This window comes from Gadus morhua, chromosome 7 (assembly GCF_902167405.1).
Source record: "Gadus morhua chromosome 7, gadMor3.0, whole genome shotgun sequence".
NCBI classification, from domain to species: Eukaryota; Metazoa; Chordata; class Actinopteri; order Gadiformes; family Gadidae; genus Gadus; species Gadus morhua.
This window is the reverse complement of record NC_044054.1, coordinates 13,145,802-13,168,618: the sequence shown is the minus strand read 5'-3', so window position 1 is coordinate 13,168,618 and position 22,817 is coordinate 13,145,802. Positions and strand designations below refer to the sequence as shown.

The 22,817-nt window shown below is 46.3% G+C and overlaps 1 protein-coding gene across 12 annotated transcripts in view; it reads left to right on the top strand.

Moving 5' to 3' along the window:
* LOC115546740 (neurexin-2) overlaps positions 1 to 22,817 on the top strand; it is a 108,864-nt gene extending 86,047 nt beyond the window's left edge. For 9 of the 12 annotated variants that reach the window (XM_030360458.1, XM_030360454.1, XM_030360452.1 and 6 more), the window contains 6 exons: positions 7,157 to 7,338; positions 13,874 to 14,045; positions 15,639 to 15,728; positions 17,668 to 17,996; positions 19,090 to 19,174; positions 20,061 to 22,817. In XM_030360458.1, the coding sequence (XP_030216318.1) occupies positions 7,157 to 7,338; positions 13,874 to 14,045; positions 15,639 to 15,728; positions 17,668 to 17,996; positions 19,090 to 19,174; positions 20,061 to 20,923 (1,721 nt within the window). In that variant the 3' untranslated portion in view covers positions 20,924 to 22,817. The remainder of the gene's footprint in view (positions 1 to 7,156; positions 7,339 to 13,873; positions 14,046 to 15,638; positions 15,729 to 17,667; positions 17,997 to 19,089; positions 19,175 to 20,060) is intronic. The other 3 variants (XM_030360463.1, XM_030360460.1, XM_030360459.1) reach the window with 1 other exon arrangement.

Sequence of the window (22,817 nt, the reverse complement as noted above, 5' to 3'; positions counted from 1 at the left end):
AAAGGGCCCCCAGTGTCCCTCCCAGTGCTAAGGTGTACATGTAATCCTCTAAGGGCCCCCAGTGTCCCAAGTGCTAAAGGTCTAAATGTGGCCCCTGATGGGTATTGGGGGAGCTTCTTAAGGAACTACTGACTGGTGGGGCCATTAGTAGTATACTCAGTGATGGGTTATTCCAGTGGTTTTTGTAGCAGAAGTGTAGGTGTATCTAGAAGTTATTTTTCCTTGTGGACCGGGGGTTGGATAAGTGGCGTGATTAGCTGCCAGATAGGGAGCCGTAAGTCTGTTATGATTCATATACATTATATTTCCTTACCTATAGTCTTAAATATGGCATGTCTTCCGTGATCATATCCATTTCACATCCTTTTAAATAATCATATCCTTTTCTGGATCCCCTCCATCTGTAACGTTATGACTATCTTGACACACGTGATATCCCACCCTGTATGACACATGCAATTTGAACAGATGTGGCGGGGATATGCTGTGCGCGTGGCTGGCTCTTTTACACGCCTTCACTGAGGGGACATCATGGGACTCATCACTCTCTCTCTCTTACGTAACACCCAGAGCCTCTCTTGTCCTCACTTCCACCAGGCGTCGGTCGACACGTCGCTCAGCGGCTCAGCCCGGGCGCTTAGGGAAGCGCTGAGAAGGACGTATCTCCTGAAAGGAAATTAAAGCTACACACACTCTTGTGTCGGGCCGTGAATTGATTGCCTTTTTAATCGGGTGTCCTGCTTCCTCCCTCAGTTCACCTTTATCTCCGCCGGGGAAAGGCTTCAATGGTTTTCCAGGGTCTTTATCTCACCCTTGTACGCTTCTCGCGCGCTTGTAATGGGTCTAAAAGGTGATAAATTACACCTGCCGCCGTACCGTAGAGGGACCTGTCCGGTCACACCCCCCCCGTCCCCTTCACCACCACCCACTTACCCCCTACCCACCCTCGTTTCTGATCAAACCAACGCAGGAGCGCCAGCTCAGCTTCAAAGCTTCCAGTGATCATTTTTCAATTACATTCTACTGCTGCTGTTGGAACAGTTGTGCTGCTGTACTTTGCTCAGAGTCCATAGCGCAGGGTAAAAAATCCATTGTGCGCTTGAATTCTACATTTAAATCCACTTAATGAACGTCACCTTTCCCTTTATCACATAATGCAAGATTGTTTCATCGTGCTAAACCCTGTTAGTTGGAAACCAAGGTATGTGACCAAATTCTGCTCAGGTATGGAGGTATGTCTTAAGTAAGCATGTGTGTGTGTGTGTGTGTGTGTCTGAACACTCATACATATGGGTTTGTGGGTGCGTGTGTGTTTGTGCGTTCGTTGATGCATGTGCTCGGAGGTGTGTATATGTGTGTGTGTTTGCGTGTGTATATGTGTGTGTGTCTTAACACGCATACGTATTTGTGTGAATGCATGTGCGTGGAGGTGTGTGCATGGATGTGTTTGTGAGTGTGTGTGTGTGTGTCTGTATGTATGTATATTCACGTATGTATGTGTGGGCGTGTGTGTATGTGTGCTGTAGACAAAGACTTGGGCCGTTGGGCTATAAGACTATTTATAGGACACCTACACTACTGCAGTGTCTTACACCCCCGTTGTACAGGACACTGTTACCGGATCCACACAATGCAGAGAGCCATGATGTCTCATTTTAACTGCCTGTAAGACATCAGGCTCACCGGCTGCTTGCTATGGACGTAATAGGTGTGTTATTTAATGTCAGCATCCAAGCACGGTCACACAATGTGTCGAGTGCTGGTTAACGGTGTGCTTCCAATGTTGAACATTTTAATCGTACGAGGTAGAATACAAATATAATATGCCTCCCCTCTCAAAGGATTGCGTCTGTTTAGTCAAAGGCTTTAGCATTGATCCCAACCACCGTCAACCATAAACATCAACCGCTATCCAGCATGTAAACGTCAATGGTTATCGACCATGTAAACATTAACGGTTATCTCATAGATTCAGAGGGAGATGTGAGGAAAGTTAACCATGTTAGGTCACCCTGGGCTACGAAAATGTTGGCTTTTAATAAAATAACAGATTTAGTTTTAGGTCAACATGTTCTCTGATGAGTTACTTATTGTCTTAATCGCAGATATAAAAGGCTAGGCAAACCCAAAAATTTGCTTTCTTTGGTAGAAAACATTTCTGTTTGGGTCTCATGAACCGTGTTTTTTACAAAAAAATCTAAAGTTTTCTATTGGCTGCACTTCTTAGCTTGAGCGAGTGTAACGTGGGTTTTTACAACATTCGGCAACGCCCCCAAGCACTTGCAACCCTTGAACCCAATGTGTTTTTTCTCAAACTTTAGGTCTGCTCACTCTTTTGAAACTTGTAGGCGGAAGTTTGCTCACCCGCGAAGGAGTATGCTCCCTCACAAGAACACTCCCTCACATGAGCTTCATATGCTTGTTGTGAAATAACGGCTGTTGGTAACATCATCTCTGTTCAGCAGAAAGAAACCATGAGGAAGTTGGACCGTTGACATGATGGGTTCCGGGGTTTGCGTTTTCCATTGGTTCTCCATCTCCAAATGGCAATTAATGGGACAATTTATGCGGTGAAATAGCAAGGCAGACATGTTGCAGACACGGATGAAGCGGTATTCTCATATATTGGAAAATACAGTTACCCTTTTAAACTCCCAAGATATCCTCCAAGTATCCTCATCAGACATGCATCCGGTTCATAAATTACACATAAGGTCTCCGAAAGATGCATACGTGATTCAATTTCCTCTGGTGATCTCAACGGTTTCAAAAATGCCCACTTAACTCAATTCTTTCACCGGGTTTCACCTCTTAAGTAGCCCTTTCTATATGTCCCGTTGTGTTTCTCGTAATGCGTTTACCTATCAATATTTCCGTGTTCTGTTATTTTCCGGCCGCGCAGCAGAAGCGCTTTGTCAGCCCAGTGCAGAGCTAGCCATGTTAGCGCTCACAGCGAGCCTCTCTCCTCTGGGTGCACTGTCGCTTTCGCTAACCCACCTCACTAACCTCCTTGTCCGGCTCCCCTGAGCGCCAGCCGCGTTAGACACACCGCTCTAAATTATTCTCCAGGCGCCATGTCTGTAAAATGTGGGAAATTATCCACAGAGACGTCTTTGATTCACAGCCGCTGCTGCTGCTGCTGCTGCTGCCGCCGCCTCCTCCAGTGCTCCAGAATCCTCGCGGTCTGAATGAAAAAGACGGCGTTGACCAATAGGGGCACAGCGGCCGGAGCTGCCATCCTAGGTCATGTGAATAAATAGACGCGTGGCGTTTGACGACGGCCAGATGCTGTCTCTAGGCTATGGAAAAGAAGGAAAAACAAAGATTGCTCTGGCAACAGCAGGTTTTTCGGCGTAGACGGAAAATCTCAGGGTCGTGTATTACATTGACCTCCAAGATGGCAGAGACGGGGGGGGCTATCTGTCTAACTCAAAGACACACTGTGCTGGTTCACACCCGTCCCTGACACACATATACTCACGCACACACACACACACACACACACACACACACACACATAGACACAGACACACACACGCATACCCCCACACACACGCACACACACACATACCCCCACACACACACGCACACACAAATAGACACACACAGGTCGATGAACACAAATTGACATGCATCGACAAACAAATAGATCCACACATGCACAATCGCACGCACACACAGACATTAAATGGAGAATTGACTGAGAGCAAACGTTATTTGCCACAGGAACGCCCTGCAGTTGTATGTGTTGTTCATTTACATTTCGTCATTAAGCAGATGCTTAAGCTCAATTTTATCTACACTTTTATCTCGGCTGTTGTATTCACACACATGAGAATGGGGTGAAACAGCTGCAATACTTCTTTCTTTTTTTTTTTAACAGTGGTTAAGTGTATTTAATTAGCTCCCCAGCATCACGCAGCTCAATTAAACACCCAAGTTACATCATGAAAACTGTCACCCAGTAACAAAAGTATGTATGAGTATGAGAAAAGATATTCAGTCAAATGGGGGCGTTCTGGCAAAGTGTTTCTCGGGAGATCTGAGGGGGTCTGGGGGAGAGTTAAACAAAAGTTGAAGAAGTAAATTTGGCGGGGAATGATTTAGACCTGTTAAAATATCCAGTGAGCTGAGAGAAAGTAACCCGCGTTTGAAAGAGCTGTTGGAGTATAAATCAGCAATATAATTTCCTTTTCTTCTTGCAATTACTCAAAGACTTTCCATCTCAATATCATGACTCACAAAGAACCTGGGCTACGAGCTCACTCTGCAAAATGTACCTAATCCAAAAACAAATGCATCTCGGCCTCTTGTATGCATAATCAAGACAATGCAACCCCGGTCTAATCTTTGCAGCCAATGTATCTGTTGTTTTCCACAATTCGCCGTGAATACTATCAAAGGCATCCATACAAGCTAATGATGAGAAACATATTGTTATTAATGCATGGTGCATGTGGGGGTCAATCGGTCACAGTAGCTAAACAAATACGCTAATAACATACTGTTTGTTTAATGTGACCCCAATAACCCTGTACCAGCCACAAGACAGTTCTTGTTTAACAGCTGAGTTAATACCCTGGGTGCAAGGGCAGCGATGTACGCCTTTACTGTAATCAAGCTCTTAAGTGCAGCGTAGCTAGCCATACAATAACATACATGCATTTAATGACCATCGGTGACCCCTATCCCCTCATCCCATCCCCTCTCTCCCTACTTATCCCCCTCCCCCGATATGTATGAGAGAGAGAGAGAGAGAGAGAGAGAGAGAGAGAGAGAGAGAGAGAGAGAGAGAGAGAGAGAGAGAGAGAGAGAGAGAGAGAGAGAGAGAGAGAGAGAGAGAGAGAGAGAGGGAGGGAGGGAGGGAGGGAGGGAGGGAGGGAGGGAGGGAGGGAGGGAGGGAGAATGTGAGAGATCAGTTCAGAGAATTAGAGCGAGAGAGAGAGTGGAGAACCGTGTGATCTGGCAGATTCATCACCTAATGCTTAATTAATGTGATGCAAATAAGGGTGAGGAGGTTGGCGTATATATATGTGTGAGCGAGGTGCACCAGCGTAATGGTGCCCTGTGTTATGTGCCTGTGACTAATGCAGAATACAGAAGCCATACTGTCTTTGTTATCGCCAGGATCTCACCGCTGCTGCTCTGTATTTCATGCTGCGTCCCACGGCCTGCAGACGTTGTATTGCCTTTATGTGAGGTCTCCGGTTTCCCTCGACTCTTTCTATGGACCTCTGCTCGCACCACGGCGCAGTAAACGTGTTGTGTGAGTGGAATTGATGCTCATTATCCCGTGACCGTCGCCCCGCCTCCTGTGGTCGGTATATATCTCTTGACTAACCTTTAATATACTTTTTTCCTCCTTTCTCTATTTATATTTGAATTCTCTTTTCTAGCGAACCAAAGCGTCTTTTGAGGTTTCTGCCAACACTGTCCATAGCCTATGCACCATAACGTGTTTACTGATATTACGTAACGCGCACCTCGCGGTAATTCAGAGCGCTCCTATTCATTATAAGATAATAACTGAACTCATCTACTCGCAGTCTCCTCAAAGAGCCCGAGGCTAATCCGACGTGACATTTGTCCTCAGGCCGCGGCGGGCCGATAGCGTGGCTCTGGAGGACCTCCTCCAGAGTCCCCCACCCCCCCCCCCCCCCCCCCCCCCCCCCCCCACCCCCCCGCCCCTCCAGCCATTCCTCGTACTCCGACATGTTGAAGCGGTTACAGCCATCGGGTCGTAAATACCTGCAATTAGCGCCGTTCCAACGCAGTCGGGCAGAGGGAGGGAGTGGCCGTTACTGCGGCGTCACAGTGGGGAACGCGCAACACCTGCCTATTAATTAACGGCAGACGCTAATGTAGCTATTCCCAGAGGCCGATTACCGGCAGTCAAATTAACGCCGTGCGATGGAACTACCTGAGAACACATCCTACACGGGCGGCAGCGAGGAGGCCCGCCTCTCCTCCCCAGCAACACGCCCGCCGCGTTTGTCTCGAGGCGAGATTGGCCCCGGTGAATCATCCGCCAAACAGGAGGGTACAGGGCAAAAGAAGGAAATATCAGCACAACACAGATGTTTAAGACTGGCTGTATTATGTATAGGAGCTGGGTTGCCACGGGTTCAATCCGGTCTGTGGTCTAGCTGTAGGGTGTCTTGAGCAACCCCCTACCTGGTCATTAGGGACCTGTGTCTGGGTTCACTGCACAACATTTGCGGTAAACAGCGTCTACTGAATGAGTTGTAATGAAATACAAAAATGAGTCATATACTGCAAGGAAAAATTGGGCCCATCATTCAGTGGCTTGATAGGCCTTGTGCACGCCTTTTTTTTGTATGCTTGTGCAGCTCATTGGGTATTCTATAGCTAGCCCTGCCTTTAAGATTACTTTAATGTCTCTAATCCCGCCACGCCCCAACTGTCATTAACGACGGCTGTAATGTCTGTTAGTAAACCGTTCTTCCAAAAGCTTATTTAAAGCTAGTAAACAAACCAGCTCACTGTCTCTCGTGCAAAACATGTAAATCCCTCTCTCTTTTTCTCTCTCTCTCTCTCTCTCTTTCTCTCTCTCTCTCTCTCTCTCTGACCTCTCTCTCTTCCCCTCTCTCTTGCAATGTGAATTATTTTTACGGCATAAGCTATACATTTCTTGATCACTCTTAAAGAGGTCAATGTGAAGAAAAACATATTATATTAAAAAATTATTGCTTGATTATTATTAGCCTTTAAAATTGGATTGAGATAAGATTGGAGAGATGTTTTGGGAAATCCTTCATGGTGCAGTATAGTTGTGCATTTTCACAGTGAACAGTATGTTCACTTCAGCACTTTGTGGTTCTTCATTAGCGGTTTATAGATATCATCATTATATCCGTTGCCCTTACGCTATGTGACACTCGTGAATTCTGGATATCTTTGGAGGTGAATCAATGATGAAAGTGATGCTGCGCGCACATTAATGATGAAACAATACGTTCGGCACGTGACCCCAACCGTAGCTCCATTACAAATTATTGATTTAAGATTTAAAAGACACATGCAACAACAAACCTAGAAACAATGAACCACACCCATCCCTCCTTGGATGTATCCCAAATGAGTTCCCATATGTCTAATGTTTCTGCTTCCTCCTCCATCTCTTTCTCCTCTGCAGCTGGAACCACGTATATCTTTGGTAAAGGAGGCGCCCTCATCACCTACACCTGGGCTCCCAATGAGCGACCGAGCACGCGTGCCGACCGCCTGGCCGTGGGCTTCAGCACCCTGCAGAAGGACGCCATCTTGGTCCGCGTAGAGAGCACCCACGGGCTAGGAGACTTCCTCCAGCTTCATATAGTAAGACTCTTCTAGAACTTTCTTAAGCCACTTCCTCACAGCTTCATAAAGTAAGGCTCTTCTCGAACCTTCTTAAGCCACTTCCTCTCAGCTTCATATAGTAAGACTCTTCTGGAACCTTCTAAAAAAACTTCCTCTTAGCTTCATATAGTAAGACCCTTCTAGAACTTTCTAAAAAGATAAGCTTCACATAATACAATTATTTATTATTCTTATTATTTTTCTGCAAAATGAGTATGAAACAGTACATATATTATAAAAATGACGAATGGGATGGTTCATTGTTAAATAAATGATATTTTCTTATCCTTGTTTTAATTTAACTAAAAGGGAAATTATCCCCAAAAAAGTCTTGAAAGAAAGTTATAGGCCTGCAACCAAATTTAGTACATTCTGTGGATACGCACTATAACTAGTACTAGACCTTATACTAGTACTACTATTACCTACATCACTACTTCTATTTCGACCAATACCACTAGGGATTATATTATTACGGTGAATAACGAGTGAGAATGAGTGAAAACCAGTCTGCCTTCATTTTATTAATCAGCCGCGTACAGTGCTGTCCTCTCAAACTATCTCCAGTAAACACAGCTAAATAAGCCCCGCAGCCGCCATAGACAACATGATTAGCTAATCAACAGCGTTTCAGCTTCGAGTTCACGGAGTCAAAAGAAAAAAAAAGAACAAACAGCCGCCTGCCAGTATTGTTGTAAATATAAAGGACAGCTTACAAGTAAATAGACTTGCGTTGCGCTCTGGTGATAATCCTGGAGAGAAACAAGCTTGTGGTGGTACCAGGGGTCGATTCCTCCACAGCTGCCTCCTCCACCCTGCCTCTCCTCTGGGGAAATCAGCCTCCCCACCGGCGTGCATGGCCCCCGGACAGATGTGTGGCGCGCGTCGACGACCAGAAGGGATGTCTGTCAAATGGCTGTGACTGCTGTAATAATTAAAACAACATCTGTTTGTAAAGCAGTGACGTACGGACTGGCGAGCGGCGAGGAGGTAGAAGGCTCCGGTCGGTTTCTGTTAGCTTCTGTTAGCTATTGGAATTTAAATTGCTCTAATTGTAATATGTAAATGTAATTTAGAATTACAATTTAATCTGGAATACAAATTTGAATATAGAATTTAAATTTTCAATCACAGTTCGAATTGCATTATAAAAACAACAAATATGGAAATGAAGGTTAAAACCGTGTTAAATTGTAAGATAATGGCTGAGTTTGTCTCCAAATGAAAACAATACAAGGGTTGCTTCCGCCCTCTTCTCTATATTCTGAAATGGTAAAGTTGTTGTTGTGAGGAGTAATTTGAAAGGTGGCGAGGAAGGGGGTTTAGGGTGATTGAGTGAGCTTCAGGGTATTGACGTGGTGACCTTTCCAGAAGGTATGAGGGCTTTATCATCATTAAACTGCATCATTATTAAAGACAGAGCCTTTCTGTCCTTTTCAAACCGTGCGTCTTGTGCGAAAAACACCCCGCCACTCAAAAACCCCTTATCCATTATGACGAAAGGTTCACAATGGTACAAATGTCAATAGGAGCGAATACCAACAGGACACACGCATTAAACATCAGCCAATAGAAACCAACAGAACCCACGAACGCCAACAGGACAAACACTTTAAACGGCAGCCAATAGAAACCAACAGTGAGCTGTATTCTGAAAATAAGACCTGATGCAATATGGGGAGTATTTAGTAAACTACATTGGAAATTAGGGTGTTGTTAGCAGAAACTAAAAGACAAATTGAAATGAAAAGGAGATATTTAAAAATATGAATAAAGAATCTAAAATTAAAGAAAGAAATATAGAAAATGTATCTAGATCTATAAACACTGTCATATAAATGTAAGTGTAAGCATCAGGTAGACATTATTGATGGGAATACCAAGTCAAATAGAAAGGATACAACATCAATTTTCATCTCCGAAGTTCCTGATCACAATCACAGCGGACCTACATAATTATAATTAGACACACCTGTCATTGGGTTTTGTACACTTCAAAGGTTGCGCCTGTCAGAACCAAACTCCCTTGTTCCTGGTAATTTGGGTGAATCAGCCTCCCCCCCTGCCCACATTCATCTGTGAGATGAGATCTGTCTGCCCCAATTCACTGTGGTGAGACCACTGTTGCCCCACATATCGGTGTTCAGTAGAGAGCAGCACAGAGTTTGTAGTCAGAGAGGCTGAGTAGAAAGATTTAGTTTCTAATTTTCAGATTCGGCTCAATCTTTCAGAAACACCCTGAGGACGTGGAAGTTATTAAAGCTGCCAAAACTAGCATGGTTGATGGTTCTTAAAAGACAGCATTTCTGTTGTGGTGGTTGTCACAAACATATGACTGAGCTCATACTTGTGTATTCCAAGATCAACATATTACAATTGTCTTACAATACTGTGAGAGCTCAATTAGGAAGGAATTTATGCTCCACTGTGGGTGGGTGTATGTTTCTCCTTAAAATTAATCTACAATGACACTATATGTGTTGGTTTGAATGCAATATGCCATATGTGCAATGTGTTCATCATAGGCCTGCGATGGAAAAAACAAAACAAAAAGAAAATAATGACTACACATAAAACCATGAAAGAACGACAGAACATTCAGGAATCGGAGGACACCCAGGCTCGTACATCCAGAAGCGATAGCATCCAAACGTTTCAACCCTGCCGTGTAATGGCCTCCCCTGTAAACCCGCCCGTAACACCCTGAACACCTGCCACCGGATAAAACAATACGACCCTTCATTAAGGGTTCGCCGCTCAATAGAGAACCGTCAGGCTAACAGGCAACATCTGCTGGCCGGAGCCCGGTACTGACAGACTGTCTGACGGTGAGAGTACTGCAACAACAGCTGTACGTCACCGTCCACACCAACTGATCCCCCCCGCGCTCCGCGGTGGAGCTGCTGTGAGCCCTCATGTAATTCAAATGATTAGCGGTAGCAATTTGGGGGCTTGGCTGTTGGTTTGTGCTGAATCTCTTTTCCGCAATAGACGGAGATGCATGTTCTTGTAGCAAGGCGGATCCAGGCTGTGTTTGGCAGGGTGTGTATAAATGGGTCAGCCATATAAAATCAGATTAGCATGACGAGGAAGACGAGGAGGAGGAAGGAGGATTATGCTGAATCTCCAAAATTCAGCAGCAGGAGGTTGTTGTTCCTGTGGAGAACAAATACACACACACATACACACAAACACACACAGACACACACACACACTCCCTTATATGCGCTCTTTTACACACACACACACACACACACACACATACACACCACATGCACATACACGCACACTCTTCCACATACACACACACTCACACATATATGCACACCCTCACAAACACACGCACACTAACTAATAATAGCTCTAAAAAGTAAACTTATTCTAAAGGATGAATGTGATGCATGCCTGGTATAGTCACTCAGGTGTGTGTGTGTGCGTGCGTGCGTGCGTGCGTGCGTGCGTGCGTGCTTTGTCTGTGTGTAGGCAGAGGGGGCGCAGGTATATATTTTCGAACTGAGAGCGTACAGGAAGGCCGGCTGCAGCAGTAATGGAGTGTGGCGGCGGAGGCCCTCTGTAGTCCTAATGAAGGCTTCTGTATTCACGCTCTGCGGTGGTAAACACAGGTGCTCCGGCACTACAAAGCACTGCCCACCAGGCCTCTCTCGCCCCCCCGTACATCACCAGGAGGAGGGCACTGCAGGACTCTGGGTTTCAGATGTAAATGTATGTCCTTGGCACTTTCACCTTCTTCTGACAAATATAAGTCGCTTTGGATAAAAGCGTCTGATAAATGCCCTCAATGTAAATGTGTTCATACGTTTACAGTCATTAGTATTGTAGAGTATCATATAACTGTTCCAGTGTTGGAATGAGTCAAGTTTTGTAGTGTAGTATGTCGTAGGGTATAGTAACGTTGCGTAGTATATTGTAGCAAAGTACAGCATAGACCCGACTTGTTTGTCAAAAGGTAAAGCCGCCCTTTGAGCGGACCTAAAGAGACGGCCAGAGATATACGGAGAGAGATACAAGACGAAGATGAGAAGATACGGAGAGATAGGAGAACGGCAAGTTAACTCAGTCACTAAAAATAACAGCACCACGGGAATCAAAGGCTCTCCGAGCAGGAGGAGAAAGTGCCGCTTTGAAAGCTGGGGGGACGGGGTGGGCAGGGGTATATGAATCCAGATGTAATACATTAGTCATTAGATAGAGGTCAGCAAAATAAGAGCAGTTCTTTATTCAAACGGATATCAGACTGGAAGGGATGTCTGGGCGGTTACGGTCTCCTGCCTCAGTGCGAGCCGGCCCGCTCCCCCCAGGGACGAGCACTCGCCACGCTTCGCTGGGAGAATACATTTGTGTCTTATGATATATCGCCGAAAGAAAATAAACTGCGGCGACGTGAATGAATGTGGTGAGAAGGTTATTTGGAAAGACAGTTCAGGAAAAAACATATATATAGATATTCAGAGCGTGTCTTCCTGTAGTTAATGTGAAGTAGGCTTCCAAAGGGATCCAGGAAATGAAGAGCGGGGACAAGCGCTAAGAGGGACTGTGATTGGATCACCGGGGATCCAATTAGAACAATTTATTGGTTTGTAGTCGGTGGTCACCCGTGCCTCCTTCTATGAGTCAAATTGGATCAGGTCTATAACTTTATTCATTAAAAACAAGTGAATGAATTGGTGCGCTCCCTTTTCAGCCTAAAGGAGTTAAATAGATGATTAGCCTGTGTCAACAGTACATTAGTCAAAGAATAAATCAAATCAAATCACTGAGAAGTTCTCAAAATAGCAGCAACACGTTTATTCCCGTGAACTTCGTTTTCCGTGAATAATCCTTCCCGTGAACAAAACACACTTGTGGTTTCTGTCACGAACAGCAAAGCTTTCTTACACCTACCTTACACACACTGTGAGTGGGCTTCAGGGGACAGCTCGGAGAGAAAGGTTTTACGCAGCCTGCTGTCACGATTACAGCGACGCAGAGGTTGAAAGATGTTTTTCTTCCATTTAAACGCCAGCCATTGTGAGTGAGTGGCGTACGAGTGTAAACAGGAGAACGCAGGCAGCCAATCGCATCGCGTGTCTCGCCGGAGAGATTGTGCTGTGAAGGTCAATTACCCCTTTTAGTGGCTCGACTTGTTAGCATGCGGCATACCTTCCCAGTGGGGCTCCAAGAGCACCAGTATATCCACCTTTATCTCACATTAGATATCCTGCAAGGTGGGTTATTCAGCAGCCAACAAACAACATTCAACCTGGTTAATTGACTCCTAAGGGTCTGCGCTCTCTCCTGCTGTAATGTGTATTCCAAGACACTAATAATGATAAATATAAAATAAGGATAATGATCATTATGATAGCATAACGACGACAACGCTAACAACGTGGACCACTCGTCCTTGAAACGTTGATAGCATTCCCTGAGATTCGGAGGATAACCTTTGGCCATTCCACTGCGTATCGCACACGAAGCAGCCCTCACCCGTACGCCGTGCCCTCACCTGAACACACTGCACCATTGCCCTGGTTCCCGTGGTGCGTGGCGGGTATAATTAGATCTCCTACCCGCCCCGCCCCACCATTGTGTGCCGTCGTTGTGCCAATGTGCCAGCGCCTGGCAGAGAGTGTGTGGAGGCCACCGCCGTGTCGGCACGAGCACCACGGCGGCCGCTGGAAGTGACCTCTGAAGGGGAGGAGACCGGCAGGAGGGAAAAGCACTGACGTCCCCAAAAGGGAAGCAGCAGGACGGTGTCACGGCGCATTCGCCTCAACCCAAAACCTGAGCGGGCCGGGCAGGGAGAGGGTGCAGCCCTCCTCGGAGACAACTTAGCATCATGCTCGTGTCACCCAGGATATGTTTGTGGTTCACACACGCACACCCTCTCCGCTGTTAGCGCTGCCGCCCTGTTAGCGGCAGGTCTGCCCCCCCCACCTCAGATGTCCCAGCCTGTACTAGTCAATACAGAGGGGGGTTGTGTAGTGGTGCTGTTGGTGTGTAGGTCGCCTCACTTGCCCCCTCGCTCTCCACGCCTGCTCCTGAATGTCTTCATGGTGGACGGCGAGTGGCTGTCGATTAAAGCACCCGCTCCAATGGCTCAATGGCAGAACTTCACGTTGTCGAGGTTCACGTTGTTCACATGGTGACGTTCTACTTAACGACCGCCTGATGTTTTTCTTCTTTGAACCGTGTCGCATCTTTTAATTAGCTTAGACAACCTTATTGTCCGTCAACAGCAAAACAGAGGACTTGTTTTGACAGACGGGCTCAAATTAAAATGGATAACAACTTCCAATTTACACCCAGTTAAGAAACAAATTGCAACATGAAGAGTGGCTTATTGATTGTTTTGTCAGAGGGAATAAAGGGAACTCTTACTGGTTATTTGGAGTGTTTTAAATCACGGGTTTAATTGTGCCCCCTAAACTCAGAAAGCATCTTAAAATCCTTATGTTCAGAAGTGCTTTCCAAACAAATTTGGTGATTAAAGTGTCATCTCTGGTCGGCGCAGGACCAGGGGAAGATCGGCGTCATCTTCAACGTGGGCACGGACGACATCACCATCGACGAGCCCGCGGTCGTCGTTAACGACGGCAAGTACCACGTGGTGCGCTTCACCCGTAGCGGTGGCAACGCCACGCTCCAGGTGGACAACCAGCCCGTCATCGAGCGCTACCCGCCAGGTAAGAGAGAGAGAGAGAGAGAGAGAGAGAGAGAGAGAGAGAGAGAGAGAGAGAGAGAGAGAGAGAGAGAGAGAGAGAGAGAGAGAGAGAGAGAGAGAGAGAGAGAGAGAGAGAGAGAGAGAGAGAGAGAGAGAGAGAGAGAGAGAGAGAGAGAGAGAGAGCGCCTTATTCAACAGCAATCACACAGTCTGATGCATCTGGTTTCCTTTGAGCAGAAAACAAATGTCAAACGATACAGTGGAACAATACGGGGGAATATAGGTCAACGCATTGTCAAACGAAATTCAGGCAGAGAAAGAAAGTCGTTGGCAGCATTCATTTTGTGACAGAGTTGCAAGCCGGCGAGTTCCTTTTGTTCTCTTCCCTAAGCACCACCCCGTCGACGCGGCCCCCTTCGTTGCATTATCTCACGACAGCTTCCAGGAAGACGTAGTGTTTTCGACGGCGTTTACAGTTTTTTTAAACACAGTCCCTATAGGCGATGAGATTCGGTTCGAAGCTGAGGCGTGCGGCTGACGCATTCAGACGGAGACGGTAGAACGGTAGAGAACATGATCTCGGGGGACATTGTCGGAGAGAGAAAAGGGACTTGAAGGTCAATCTGGGCACGTTGCGCCGCTACATTATGGTTTCCTGCAGAGTGGGCTTTTCAGCCGGCCCTGCTCCGAGTGAGCCTGAAAAGCCCGTTGTGAAGCGACTGACAAACAGAGGCCGCACAGTGATAACATGGGCTACTTTGTTCCCAAAGGAACAACTGTGCGGTGCTTTGTAAAGGTGAAAAGGTTTATTATTTGTTAACCCACTCCCGCGTAAACAGACTCGTTGGAGTATGTCTGTATGTATGCCCTATGATTATTCTTTACTGATCTCTTGGGACATTTGACCTTTTTCTGAGCTAAAGAAACCATTATGTACCCAATATCAACCCTTCCGTTACCACATAGGAACCATTCTGTAACACCATAGAAACCATGGTGTTACCCCATGAAAAAACGTCTGGTTCCCCTAAAGTGGCCTTTCTTTTACCCCATAGCAACCATTATATACCCCATCTTGACCATCGTGCTCCACATAGAAACCGTTCTCATAGCAACATGATTTATTTATATGGTTATATCCATGCTTGACTATTATTTGAAATATGTGAGAGCAGACTACACATAATTCAAAGTATTGAACTCTCTCTTTTGTAACACTATGTATACAGAAGCTGATGTTTTTGATGTTGATGTCCTGTTCTACATCTAAATGAATGTGTTTAATCTGTTGCTGATGATGATTTTCATGACTTTTCATTGAGACTGAAACACTGCTAAAATACGAAAAAGCTAAATAGATACTAACTAGGATAGTAACTTATAAAAAAAAAAAGCCTAAATATTCGCCTAACTAGTTTAACCATGGTTAAAATGTTATCTTCCACTAACTAGATACAATTACGTATAATCTACAAGTTTGTTTTAACCCGTATTTATTGGGGGGTTAAAATTGACAACTTGTTTAAACCTGTTATGGATAACGTTGTTTGCTAACCTTGTGATGTTTCAACCTGCAGACTTTAACCTTTAATCTGTCTCTCCAAATTCTTCCAAGGAAACTTTGATAATGAGCGACTGGCTATTGCTAGGCAAAGAATCCCATACCGACTCGGTCGGGTAGTTGACGAGTGGCTACTCGATAAAGGTAAAAGAAAAAAGAAAAAGAAACAATATCCAAAATAAACAGAATGAATTAATCCTTTAATTAATCGCCTAATTAACCTGTTCCCTCGGAGAGATGCAGTGCCAAAAGAAAAGGAGGATGACATGTTATATAGATTACGGTTCAATATGGCTTATTTGGGCTATTATTGGCAATTCAGATGGGGTATTTTAATGTTAATGTTATTTTAAATTGAGTAACGCTATTCTATCAGTGAGTCAGCAAAAGACAATGTGTTGGGATGTTTAGGATGAGTCCCCTTTGTCCTCCTTCTGTCTCTTGGTATACTGCACCTCTTCTTACACTAATAGCTAACTCTAACTTACAGATAGACACAATTGATCTAAACCCACATAACCTTCGACTAACCCTCCTACCCCTGTCCCATGTCTAATTATTGTGTGTAATTAGTTTTCTGCTTCTAATTATGTACCCTAACATTTCCGTAAAAGGCTGGCTAACACTGCTCTGCCAAGTAGCCTTATTTTAAATTCGGTTTTAAACGCATACTTTTCCGAAACCCCCTAACTCCAGCTCCTATCATTCCGTGATACATGACTTACAGTATGTAGGAGGCTTTTTCTGCTGCATGCAAACCTGTCCTTTTAAATCCACGCCCTCCCCGCCTTCCGTCTCGCACCGCCTGTTTTGGAGTTGAGATATTTCATTTGGCTGGAGAAAACATCTGTGTGTGTTTGTGGGTTTTTTTTTTTTCCGCTGCAGAGAAAATAGCCGTGAAGTTGAAATCACTTTCACAGCCGCATCACATGTGTAAATAGGAGCCTAAATAAAGAAACCTGGAAACGCAGACTTTCTAAAACAACCAACTCTTTCCGAACTGATCCAAGCAGTGCACACATTTAACCCAGCTAACCATCTAAGTAGCATATACACTCTCAATAACCATAACTAGAAATAACCATAAACCCAGACAAGCCCCGCCGATTGGACTCCTCTTCACGCCTCCATGCCCACGATCAAATACGATTCCCCTTCCTTCTCCACCCACCTCCACCCCACTCCAACCCCCCGACCCCCCGCTCTCGCTCTCTCTCTCTCTCTCTCTCTCTCTCTCTCTCTCTCTCTCTCTCTCTCTCTCTCTCTCTCTCTCTCTCTCTCTCTCTCTCTCTTTCTCTCTCTCTTTCTCTTTCTCTCTCTCTCTCTCTTTCTCTCTCTCTCTCTCTCTCTCTCTCTCTGTCTCTCTCTGTCTCTCTCTGTCTCTCTCTCTCTCTCTCTCTCTCTCTCTCTCTCTCTCTCTCTCTCTCTCTCTCTCTCTCTCTCTCTCTCTCTCTGGCCCTCCCTCCCTCTCTCTCTCTCTCTCTCTCTCTCTCTCTCTCTCTCTCTCTCTCTCTCTCTCTCTCTCTCTCTCTCTCTCTCTCTCTGGCCCTCCCTCCCTCTCTCTCTCTCTCTCTCTCTCTCTCTCTCTCTCGCTGTCTTTCTCTCTCTCCTTGGCCCTCTCTGGCCCTCTCTCTCTCTCTCTCTCTCTCTTTGGCCCTCTCTGGCCCTCTCTCTCTCTCTCTCTCTCTCTCTCTCTCTCTCTCTCTCTCTCTCTCTCTCTCTCTCTCTCTCTCTCTCTCTCTCTCTCTCCCTCTCTCTCTCTCTCTCTCTCTCTCTCTCTCTCTCTCTCTCTCTCTCTCTCTCTCTCTCTCTCTCTCTCTCTCTCTCTCTCTCTCTCCCTCTCTCTCTCTCTCTCTCTCTCTCTCTCTCTCTCTCTCTCCCTCTCTCTCTCTCTCTCTCTCTCTCTCTGGCCCTCTCTGGCCCTCTCTGGCCCTCTCTCTCTCTCTCTCTCTTTGGCCCTCTCTGGCCCTCTCTCTCTCTCTCTCTCTCTCTCTCTCTCTCTCTCTCTCTCTCTCTCTCTCTCTCTCTCTCTCTCTCTATCTCTGGCCCTCTCTGGCCCTCTCTCTCTCTGCTCTGAACACAGGGCGGCAGCTGACCATCTTCAACAGCCAGGCGGCCATCAAGATCGGGGGCAACGACAAGGGGCGCCCGTTCCAGGGCCAGATCTCGGGCCTGTACTACAACGGGCTGCAGGTGCTGAAGCTGGCGGCGGAGAGCGACCCCAGCGTGCAGGCGGAGGGGAACCTGCGGCTGGTGGGCGACTCGCTGTCGGCCGTCACCGCCGACGCCACGGCCGCGACGCCGGTGGCCGTGTCCGACATGTCCACCACCATCATGGAGACCACCACCACCATGGCCACCACCACCACCCGGCGCCAGCGCTCGCCCAGCCTGCGGGAGAGCATCTCTAAGGTACCTCGGGGGGGGGGGGAGGTCGTAGCCTGGGGAGTCGTAGCCGGGAGGGTCGTGGCCCCCCACCCCCCACTCGCTCCGTCATGACGTACGCTAACGACAGGAGGGCGGTGGATTCAGGTGTTAAAGAGGCAAATTACACAAACAAACAATGCGTTCCGAAAAAGATGTGTGTAAACGCGTGTGAGGCTCGTATGTGTAATATTGGAAGCGGTTATTAGTTTTCGCTTGCGGAATGCGTAGGTTAAACCTTGATGTAATGAGAAATTATTCATAATGTTCTCTCTTTGCCCTAAAATAGGATTAAGACTGTCAAATGTTGACAATATGGTCTGAATTAAGCCCTCCTAAATGTTTTAAAGCAACAAGGATTTGGCATCTTGTTCCTGGTCTTATTATGCATACAGTCACTGACTGAATACAAATAGCATCACCTACACACCATTTGCACCATTTCTCTTTTTTTTTTTTTTTGCAGTTGCAAAAACATATTGCTGTAAAATCAAGTCATGAATTCAGTTTTGTGCTGACTTAAAGGTTCATGATGTTCCAATTCCACATTAAAACATCTATAAAATGACAAGACCTAAGTTTTATATGAGTTCTGTACCAACATTATCACAATTGTTTCCAACAATGAGAAATGTGTTTTTATAGTTTTAATAGTTTTATCCACCATCACGTTACCAACTCCACTGGTCAAATATAAATATAAGTTATAGTCTTTAAAGAAGACCAATATAATTTTTTTTTTTTTTAATGGCCACTCAACCTTTAAAGTGACCTCCATTTTACATAACGTTATATATTCTTAGGTGTCCATTAGTAAGAGCTGACATATTGCAGTGGATACTTTGTAAAGCATATTGATAAAAGAACAATGTGTTTATTTTTTCCAAACTTAGCATAGTCTCTCTCACATATCTATCATTAGTGCCATTTAAGATAGGATAACACTTGTTCCCAAGTTGCGGAAAAATAAACTCAGGTGTGACAGCACTAAAAAAAATAGATATTGTCACGCAAATCCCGAGATAAGGTGGCTCTGTTTCAGTGATTGGATTGAGATTGACTTCCTGTCTCTTGTCTGCAGCCCCAGAACTCAGACGACATCCTGGTGGCATCCGCCGAGTGCCCCAGTGACGACGAGGATCTGGAGGAGTGTGAGCCCGGAACAGGTGGGTCCGGGCCCAGCGGCCCCGCCACTGGTAGTACAGTCTCCTCGTGGTTTAGTTAGGCACAAAGGGGGCTTTATGTGGATTAACCAGAGGTTTTATTCGATTTCTATGCTGCAGTGTAAATTTCGATGTGACTGGGCTCATGTCATGTTGTGCATGAACACATGTACATACATTTGTGTCTGATTATAGGATCTCATGTACTTATGGTTTTGTTTGTGTAACATAATATAACATAAGCTATATTTAACCCTGTTTACTGGGGGTTTTCTAAACATAAAATAGCCTATAGTTCCTTTGGGAACTTTTGACTGTGCAGTTTATTAACAAATAAATCTTAATTGGAAGAATGAATTGCATTTGGTAAATCATAAATAAGGTCCCTAGACAAATCTATCAAAACTACAATAAGAATATATCAAAGGAGATCATATCTTAAATATGCTAGCATGTTTGTTAGAGTCCTCTTACAGATCATCGTTCATATGGCAGATGTCGTTTTCGATGTGCCATATTGATCAAATACAACGTAGTCATTTATTTACCTTTTTCATTCTTACGCTTAAATAATAATTGCCGCTACTATAGCTCCCACACATTTTGTGTCAAACTTAACAAATACATCAAAAAACACACATTTTTTTGAACCAACACAGTCAAGGCAGACCAAATGTTGTGATGCTTCAATGAGTTGACATTCAAAATGTATGAGGCGGGATTGGATCAGACCGGAGACGTTAAGCCCATCTAAACGCTAGCATCTGCCCCCGCCGTCTCTGGGAGCATCAGCATGTGGCCGTCTGATGGGGGAGGAGCCCAGTGGTTGCTAGGGGTGGAGCTCATGTCTCTAACGGCCGTCCCGTCGTCTGCTGTGCTTCCTTCCTAGGAGGTGAACTAGTGTTGCCCATAATAACGGTGGACTCCCTCGAGCCGCCCTCCATCGCCACCCGCTTCCCCGCCATCCCCCCTCCCCCCACCCTGCTGTCCCCGCTCGACACCACCAGAGAGTCCCTGATGGTGCCCCCCCACCCCTCCTCCTGCCCCCCCGACCAGGAGGACTGCGGTGACCCCGTGGAGGTGTCGGCCTTCGGCTCCGGCGAGATGACCGAGTCGGACGACGAGGACTTCTACGGCAACGCCAACAACTCCCCGCTGGTCACCGACAGGACCGTCCTGCCGCCCCCTCCCGCCGCCGCCGCGGGCGCCGGCGGCGAGGGCGGAGCCGGCAAGAAACCCCGCCCCCACCACCCTCCCCGTGCTCCCACCACCCACCCCGACCAGCCGCAGCACCACATCCCCGCGGGCAAAATGAACACCCGAGACCAGGTGCTTCTGCCGCCCGCGCCCCCCTCCTCCAGAAACACCCCCGGACTAACCTACCCCCCCAATTTTCCCCATGTGCCCACAGCCGCGCCGACGGGGCCGGACGAAGAGAAGGGCCGGCCCGGGGCGGTGGAGGTGATCAGGGAGTCCAGCAGCACCACGGGCATGGTGGTGGGCATCGTGGCCGCCGCCGCGCTCTGCATCCTCATCCTGCTCTACGCCATGTACAAGTACCGCAACCGGGACGAGGGCTCCTACCAGGCGGAGCAGGGCCACAGCTACGTCAACAGCAGCGGCCTGGAGGGCGCGGGGGGCCCCCGCAAGGACAAGGCGGACGGCACGGCCATGGGGCCGGTGGCGGCCGGGACGGGGACCAAGGCGACCGCCAAGGGCAAGAAGAACAAGGACAAGGAGTACTACGTGTGAGGGAGAGGACGGAGGGAGGACGAAGAGACGTGGACGGACACTTAAGAGGATGGATTGACGTTTTCATATCCCCCCCACACACACACACACACACACACACACACACACACAACCCCCAACCCCCATTACTTCCTGCCCCGTCAGTTTCAGAAAAGGTCACAAAGACGTAGAGATGGAGGTTGAGGGCAATGACGCGACGGTTCTGTTACGAGTTACGTTCACATTGGGACACAACGCGACCCGCTGAACGTTTGTTTAAAAAAAGAATAGGCCATGGGACCCACTCTCTGTGCTGACCTCCGCTCTCTCATTCTGCCAGCGCCGTTCATCTACTGTCCTTTTGTTTCTCGATGTAATTACTGAGTAAGAGTGAGCATCCATTTTGGCTTTGTACATAGCAGGGATACGGTTAGGTAAGGCACATGCAGGGGGACAGCTCTACATGTTGGTTTGTGGGACTTTTCTTTTTTTATACTTTCCTACGCCCTCTCCGAAGAAAAGATGTTGTGTGTGGTTTGCGGGGAGTGCAAGCTAGTTACTGGGTGATATTTGGTAGATTAGTGGGGAAGCCGAATCGATGCTGACCTAAGCTCCTGAGCCCGTACGTGGATATGGTTATTATATGAGGTCGACCCCCGGACTCGTCCTCCACCGCAACACGGTTTGAATTTAAAAGTCTCCGATGGTCATTGGTTTTCAGTTGCCAGCGCCATATCATATTTAAAGCATGATATATATCGGTTTCCTGCTGAAAATGACAGACTTAAAAAAAAATAGGTTCTAAAAAGTGTTCCACGTACTCCAATGAACTGTATATCCGGATGAGTCATAACCAAAGTCATCCATTTTATTTTTCACCACATTACAGTCAAAGTTTCCCTCATTAACCCGGCTTCCCCGTAATATCGTCCACCGCCCCCCAGACGCGAGTGGCAGGTCTGCGCCGCAACGTGTGGATGTACATACCCGGAGTAGACGGACTAACGTGACAAGTGAGGGCCTTTTTATAGACAATACAGGACACTTAAAAAGACTCTTATGTGTGACTAAATGTTCTGTCCCTATACCGTTGTCAGTGTTGAAACTCTGCAGTCCGAAGCACCGCGGGATCTTTGTGGTGATGAACAGAATCCTAAACCGAGAGCTTTCCCCTTTTCTTTTTTCTCCACGTATTTACGTGACGCAAATGCGACGTCCTCCACGTATGCTGGAGAAATGCGAGGGTCTCTTAACTTTTTTTTTCCTTCTTGAAAAAAATTGTCCCGGGATAAAGCTAAAGCACACATTTAATGTAAAACATATCGTTGAAACATTGATATTCCTTGTAAAGCAGCCAAACATGTTTTTTGTTTTTTACGAAAAAGAGAATTGTGTGAGATGAATAATGAAGTTTGTGAAACGTATTGATATTTCTCTAATATTTTGGTGTGTATCTTGTCGCCACCCCTTTCAGCACATTACTTTTTGATTGCCTTTTACTGAAATCCAGAAGAGAAGCACACCACACTCTGATAGCTGCAGTCACTTTGGTTCCTATTCTCATGGCGGATTCAAGATGGTGCGGGTGAGACACTCAACAACTGGTTTTTGTTTGTTTACAAGCAGCCATTTTTTTGTGCCATTAGCTAATGTTTCCAAACAGGTCTTATACTTAAACTCCACTGTCTGACGATGAATTATGTCTTCAGTTTGATCTGTGACCTATTCATTCTGTTCTGTTCTGTTTAGTTTTTTTCATGAAAGTGCCATTTAACATGGGCGTCTCAGTGCTCAGAAGTTATTTCATTCCTTATTCATTGCTATTGTATAGTGTTCCTGTGAAATGGATCTTAATATGTGTACAGACCATGGTTCAAAAGGACAATACACTTGATTATATACTTTGTAAACACTT